Source organism: Belonocnema kinseyi, chromosome 7 (assembly GCF_010883055.1).
Source record: "Belonocnema kinseyi isolate 2016_QV_RU_SX_M_011 chromosome 7, B_treatae_v1, whole genome shotgun sequence".
Classification (NCBI taxonomy): Eukaryota; Metazoa; Arthropoda; class Insecta; order Hymenoptera; family Cynipidae; genus Belonocnema; species Belonocnema kinseyi.
Window position 1 is genome coordinate 36421172 of NC_046663.1, and position 7826 is coordinate 36428997.

A 7826-nucleotide genomic window follows, 5' to 3' on the forward strand; every position below is an offset into this window, starting at 1 on the left:
AAAATTATACAAGATTGCTTAATCATTAACAAAGATTAGCTTTTATGACAGTCAGAACGACCCTTTTTTTAGGACAGGTATATACTCGAAGTCATAAACCGCTCGTGTTGGAGTCATAAAAATTTTACTCAAGACATAAATTTATGCCTTCAAGACATAGAAACTTGTCTTCAAGGCATCAATTGAAATCTGGCTCCGTCTTAAATCGGAAAAATGCTCATGTCGACCTTTTTGACTTCAGCATGTCTTGAATGGGGACAATTCAAGTCGAACTCAAGTCGAAACAGTTTTACTCGGGAAATTAAGCGACTTTAAAATTATGAAGTTTTTTCTTCGAAATTGAACGTCTTAAGATTTGAGTTCTTGTTTAAGTTTACTTTTTCACAATATTAATTTGACAGAATTCTGTCTTCCACATCGAAGCTCCTATGTGTCCGATCGATTTTCCCGTATTTTTCATCTCGAGACATTTTCTATCATGTCAACGGGATAGTTTATTAGTATACGACAGTTTGACATCTTATAGAATTGCCTGCAAAATGAATTCGGCCTCTTTGCATGGAAATTCCTTATCATTGATGTTTCACATTATTTTGAATTTTGGATTAAAGTGAGTGAATTTTAAGAAACTTAATGCAATATTTTTAATTCAAAGGCATATCATTTTAAAATCTTTTGAAACTAATAATAATGGAAAGTGTCATTTTTGAGTAAAAAATATATTCAATAACTTTGAATGTCATTTTATACTACATGGTATGATACTCAATAATATTTATCAACTTCAAAATTCTATAATTTCAATTAAAATTCATAGTTTTGAATGCGCAATATTCTAAAGAAAGTTAAATTTTTGGACACCTAAAAAAATGATGTAAATTATAAGCTTTATAATCTTTAGAATTCTGTAATTTTTATGCTTTATATTTGTAATTTTTTCACTTTGAAGATTCAGAATATTCAGTATTGAACACTCGAATTTTGACTTTTAATATTTGAGAATAGTCATGGATGAAATATAAAAATTAAAGAGTTTCCAATTTTAACTGTACGTAATTGCAGAACTTTGAATGATAAATATTTGAAAAAGAAATGTTCTATTTCGAATATTTTCTTTTTCGGAGAATTTAAATTGTAGGAAGTTTTATTTTTCACGATTTTTTAGTCCCGTTTTCAGTTGTTCCAACTTGGATTCCAAATTTCTTATATTTGAAAGGTGGTGAATGCAAAATGTTGATTTTCGTTATCATAAAAACATTATAATTCTTATTTATACATCTTTGAAATTAAAGAGGCTTTGATTGTAACTCTTCAAAATTGTAGAACTTTGAACGGAAAATCTTTAAAATTGAAGTGTTCTTTAAAATATATAATACAAAATCACGCAAGATTATAATTTAGAAATGCTGTAATTTGTAAGTTTTACATTCCAAGTTTCTTAAATTTGGTAGATTGACAATTTAAAATTTGACTTTTGAATTTGAATATCATAAAAATTTAGACATTCTGATTGAGAGGGCTTTAAAATTGAAGTGTTTTCAATTTAGAAAAAAATGATTTGAGTTTTAAGGTTTTTAACATTTAAAATTTACCAACAAAATTATCCACGTTTTATTATTCATGCATCTTTAAAATTGAAGTGTTTTCAATTTAGAAAATTTAGAAAAAAATGATGTGAGTTTTAAGTTTTAAAATTAAAAAAGCAATCATTTTAATGATTTGCATAAAAAAATTTCTCGAGTTTAAAATGTTAAGAATTGAAAATATAATTATTGATTTTTAATATCATTAAAATTAAAGAGTTTTTAATTGTAACTCTTCAGAATTGCAGAAATTTTAATTTAAAATCTTAACAATATAAAGTGTTTTTAATTTTGAAACCTTACAATTGAAAAACATGCAAGTTTTAACAATGAAAAGTAAAAATGCAAAAATTTTAGTGATTCGCGTTCTGATTTTTCTAAATTTGGAAGATTGAGAATTGAAAATTTGTCTTTCGATTTTAAATATTATTAAGATTTAAGCATTTTTTTAAATGAAGAACTTTAACTCTAACTTAAAAAAATTATAGAACTTTAACTGGCAAATCTTTAAAATTAAAGTCTTAGTAAATTAAAAAATTTACAATAAAAAATTATAAAAGTTTTAAAATAAAAAACGCCGTAATTTTATTCATTCACATTCCAAATTTCTTAAATTTAGTAGATTGATAATTCAAAATTTTACTTTTGAACTTCAATATCATAAAAATCTAACAATTTGGATTTAAACATCTTTGAAACTCAATTGTTTTTAATTCATGAAATTTATAATAAAAAATTATGCTAGTTTTAAGTTTGAAAATGAAAAATGCAGTAATTTTAATGATTGACATATCGAATTTATTAATTTTGAGAATTTAAAATTTGACTTTTGATTTTTAGTGTCAATAAAATTAAAAATTTTTTATTTTTTTCATCTTAAAAATTAAAATCTTTTAATTGTTACTCTTTAAAATTCTAGAAATTTAAATTAAAAATCTTAAGACTTGACGTTTTTTTAATTTTGAAAATTGTTAATACAAAAATAGGCAAGCTTCAAGTTATTAAATTAAAAATGCCGTAATTTTTACTTTTGAAATTAAACATCATCAAAATTTAACAATTTTGATTTAAAAATTTTTAAGATTGAAGTGTTTTTAATTTTGAAAATTTAGAATTAAAAATTGTGAAAATTTTAAGTTCTAAAATTAAAAGTCCTGTAATTTTGGTGATTTACATTTCAAATTTCTTAAATTTGGAAGAAAAGAATGGAAAATTCGACTCAAAAAGATTGAAAAAAATGTATGAGCTCAAAATATAAACACTCAAAACTAAAGAGATTTTGAAATTTTGAAAATTTAGAATTAAAAATTGTAAAAATTTTGAGTTCTAAAATTAAAAGTCCTGTAATTTTGGTGATTTACATTCCAAGTTTCTTAATTTTGAAAGATTAAGAATGGAGAATTCGACTCAAAAAGATTTAAAAAAATATATGAGCCTAAAATATAAACACTCAAAACTAAAGAGATTCGCAAATTAAAAATCGTAATCATCTGCAAAATGGATCAGTTTCGAAAATGGAAGACATCAGTAAGACTTATAATTCTAGAACATCCTTTAAGACGATTTTATTGTGATGAAAAAAATGTATTAAATTAATATTAAAAAATTTGTTTCAGAACTTTATGTTGCTAGTTTTTTTATTCAAAATTCAACATAGAATTTCAACATAAAAAATAATAAATAAATGAAATTCAACATAAAACTTCAAATTTACGGTGAAATACGTTCGCTCTAGTAGAGGAGGAACCGTTTAGGGCGATTCCATCGATTTATCTTGATACTTACTTGCTACGGCAATACTTACTCACTCCGATCTTGCTTTCTGTCTTCTTTCGAAGAGCCAAAGATTCTCCAGATTTATCCGACAGGTTCCGACATTCATCTTTTTTTCGTTGCAACTGGTCTCTGAAATATTCAGGAAAAAGAAGAGCTTTTACTTCACTTGCAATTTATTCACAAAGGGAAATTCTTTAAGAGGAAATACATAAGTGAAAAGTAATTTCGAGCATCCAAGATTTAATTAAAAAGGTCTTTTATTCACTTTTTTCAAGTCATTGTTAACTCACCCAGATAATGAATTTTATAAATAAACAAAGTGAGAAATACAGCCTTTTTACACACTAACTATATTTGTGACTAATAAACTATTGTTAATTAACTGAAACTAACGTTTATGGGATATTTTGGGTCACTCATTACGAATATAAAGCCAAAATTAAAAACGGCGGATCCAATATGGCGGACGAAAAATTCAAAAATAAGTCCCATGGATTCAAAATGTTTTTGCAGGTTTTTTTCTGTTTTAAATTATGTATCTAAAGTCAAAATTCCAAAAATGAAAATAACAGATCCCATGTGGTAGACAACAAATTTCAAAAAGATATCCCGTGACTTTAAAATAGGTTTTTGCTCATTTTTTTGTTGCTAATTACAAATCTGATATACAAATTTAAAAACTCAAAATGGTGGATCCAGTATGGCGGAAAAAATTGCAAAACAAGTCCCGTGACTTCAAAATAGGTCATCAAGTGCTTTTTTCTGCGTCTTTGATTACGAATTTGAATAAAAATTCAAAATCGCGAAAGCCATATGGTGGACAAAAAATAAAAATTAAGTTCTGTGGCTCCAAAATCCATTAAAAAATTTGTTTTGAGGTCGCTGATATAAATCAGCGGCAAAAATTTAAAAAAATTAATTACGAATCTGAATTCAAAATTCAAAATGACCAATCCCATATGGCGGATAATAAATTTCAAAAATAAGTCTCGTGGCTTCTAAATGGGTCGTCAGGGATTGTTGGGGTCGCTTATTACGAAACTAGAGTATAAATTCCAAACATTAAAAATAGAGGATTAATATGGCGGCAAAAAGGAAAAATTTGGTTCCGTAGCGTCAAAATGGGTTTTCGAGGTTTTTTTCTTAATTCGCCATTTACGAATGTGAAGTTAAAATTAAAAATTAAAAATTAAAAATCGCCGATCCAATATGGTGAAAAATAAGTTATTGAATAAAAGTTATGTTTCGGGATAAGTCATGTTGAGCTCATTCCAATTAAGGATTTTTGTATAAAATGTGAGAGTAATTATTGTTTTCCCGAGTCGAAATATAGGCTCTAATTTGACGCTTCAAGTGGAAGTATTGTCCCTACTTTGCGGCTGTCTATTCTACTAGTTTCTACGTAGCCACTCCTAAAGATATTTTCATCCTATTTTGCTTCTGTATAAACTTCAGCCCCTACATTGAAGGTCTTTCCTCTATATTTTTGAGTTTTACTTATGTCTCCTTTAAAGCTCCATATTCTTCGTAGAATTTAAAAATTTTCTCTTAACGCTCTTAAATTTTAACGCAGAAAATATGTGGCGTCGTTGCCTCGACGCTAGCACCCTAGTGACAAATACTTTGCTGTTTTCTCTAAAATACCATTGTCTCAGTTCGTGAAAGCAACAGTTAAATTGGTTTCAAATAATCAGTATTACCCCTTTGCGGCATAGTGGGAATACCGTATTCCCACCTTTTTTCATATCATTTTTTGCGATTTCAGAGTAGTTTTTATTGGATTTTATACAGATTTTTTTTAATTTCATGTTTGTAGGATAATAGAAAATTGAAATTTTTATGCGAAGGGTCTAAATTTTTAAAATAATTTGTTAATACTTATAAAGAAAGATGAAGAAAGCCTTTTTTGTTAAAAAAATTCATTATTGAAAAAACTGTCCATTATATCCTTAAGAAAATGGATACTTAAGGGTTTTTGGAGTCGCTGAATACAAATCTGGACTCAGATTTAAAAAATTCAAAATGGCGGATCCAATATGGCTACCGAAATTAGGAATATTTTTGGATTTCATCTGAAAATTGGTTTTGGGGTCAGTGATCACGAATATGAACTCAGATTTTGGAAATTTAAAATGGTTGATCCAAGATGGCGCCCGAAACTTGGAATATTCTTGGATTTTTTTCTGAGAATTGGTATACAGAGGTTTTCCTGGACGCGGATCACAAATCTAAATCAGACTTTGAAAATCCAAAATGACGGATCCAATATGGCGGTCAAAATAATAAAGTTTTCTGGATTTTCAAAAAAATTAGTGTGCAAGGATTTTTAGAGTCACTGATAACGAATCTGAATTTAGATTTTGAAAATTCAGAAAATTGGTACTAATCCATGTTTTAGGTAAGTAGGTGTATGTATTTTCAAACCTCAATATTCTAAATATTTGTCATTTTGAATACAGATTCAAGATCAGCGACCCCCTGCCTGTGCCAACTTTCAAAAAACAATTTAGTAATATTTTGAATTTCGGCCCGCCATTTTGAATGTTTAAAATCTAAGTTCATATTCGTGATCAGAGATACCAGAAATCTCTGAACACCAATTTTTAAAAAAATCCAAATTTTTCCCGTCATATTGGATGCGCCATTTTGAATTTTCAAAATATGAGTTCGGATTCGTAATTAGCGACTCCAAAAAACCCCTGTATACCAATTCTTAAAAAAAATCCAAAAATATTCCAAATTTAAGTCGCCATATTGGATCCACCATTTTTAATTTTCTAAATCTGAGTACAGATTCGTGATCAATGATCCCAAAAACCCCCGTATACCAATTTTAAGAAAAAATAAAAAAATATGCCAAACGTTAGCCGCCATATTGGACGCGCCATTTTGAATTTTCAAAATATGAGTTCAGATTCGTAATCAGCGACCCCAAAAACCCCTATGTACCAATTGTCATGAAAACTCGTTTCCCTGAAAAATGGATGCCGGAAAGGGTTAAAGTGATAACATCGAAATCGGTTCAAGAGAACAGAAGTTTGCCCTAGTCTGGTGGCTGCAAGAAAAAGGAAAAATGCAAACCAGCGCGAAGATTTTAAAGATAGTTATAAAGAACCCAGATCTAACGCCCCCCCCCCCCCAAAGGTATCTAACACACGAGAAGAAACTTTGAAAGAAAAAGTTAAGAAAGATACAAATCTTTTGTAATGAGTTTTTTCGGTGTCACCATAAATAACTACAAATTAATTACCACAAATTCTAAAGAAATAGATTTCCCTTTCACGCAATTTCCTTTGAATTCAAGAATCACGAAATTGAATGATTTCAGTTTAAAAATTTAGAAAATAGGATAATGTCCAAACCTTAAAAATGGAATATTTTAAGATTAGATCATTAGAAATTATTTATACTTAAAAGCGTTGAAATTAAGTAAATAAAAATTGTAACATTTTGAATTTGAACAAGTATAAATTTAAAGTGATCAAGATTTGACAATTTTATATTAAAAACTAAATTAAATCATTCAAAGTTGAAGCTTCTGAAATTCTAGAATTTAAAATTGTTATTACAGAACAAAATTATAATTTGATCTTCAAGCTAATAAGGCGAATTGTTATAACATCAAAGAATGAATTTAATTATACGAAACAAACTTTGAAACTAAATAATAATTTTAAATGGAACATATTAAAAATGGAAAAAGAATCTACTCCAGAACCTTGGAACTTAATGAATTCGAATTTTATATTAAACTGACAAAATTTATATTCACCAAAAATTGTGATATTAAAATTTTTTTATTACAATTGACTTGTAACCACTCTTAATAAGATCCCAGGTCGTTATAAATATAGACCAAAGATTTGGATGTCACATTTATTTAAAGTAATAAATTGTTTCTTCAAAATGTCATGTTTCTTCAAAATGTCATATTTTAAAACTAATTTATTTCTATATGCCGAGGGGTCGATCACTCCAATATTCCTGATACATTCACTAAATATTTCCATAGACGTATACTTTCAATATTCTTGGTATTCTGGATATTCTTTCTAATCTCAGATATTTTCGATATTTCAAAATATTCCGAAATATCCCGAAATATTCAAAAATATTCTGACGACATATTCCTCGATTTCCCCTTGCGCTCTACACGTTTCTAAAGATTCCAAATTATTTAAGATGATTCTAAAAAATGTCAAGAAATTAAAAAAAAGTTCATGTATTATTGTGTAATTACAAAATATGTTCAAGTGTTTAAAAGGATTTTAATGAATTTCAAAATAATTCAACGGGATTTAACAATTCTTTTGAATTAAAAAAAGATTGAATTTTATAAATTAATTTCAAAAGATTTTAAGTATTTATGGAATGGAATGGAAGCTTCTAATGTGTCCCCTAAGGGTTTACATTTTTCTTACACCTTCTCTATTCCTTTACACACCCTCCACACACTTACTTGGTGGT

General features: G+C 27.5%; 1 protein-coding gene across 1 annotated transcript in view; it reads right to left on the bottom strand.

The window, feature by feature from the left end:
* The window catches only part of LOC117175913 (SET and MYND domain-containing protein 4-like), a 244672-nt gene that overhangs the window by 134582 nt on the left and 102264 nt on the right, over positions 1–7826 (bottom strand). Inside the window, exon 4 of the mRNA XM_033365755.1 lies at positions 3388–3488. Within this exon, the coding sequence (XP_033221646.1) occupies positions 3388–3488 (101 nt within the window). The remainder of the gene's footprint in view (positions 1–3387; positions 3489–7826) is intronic.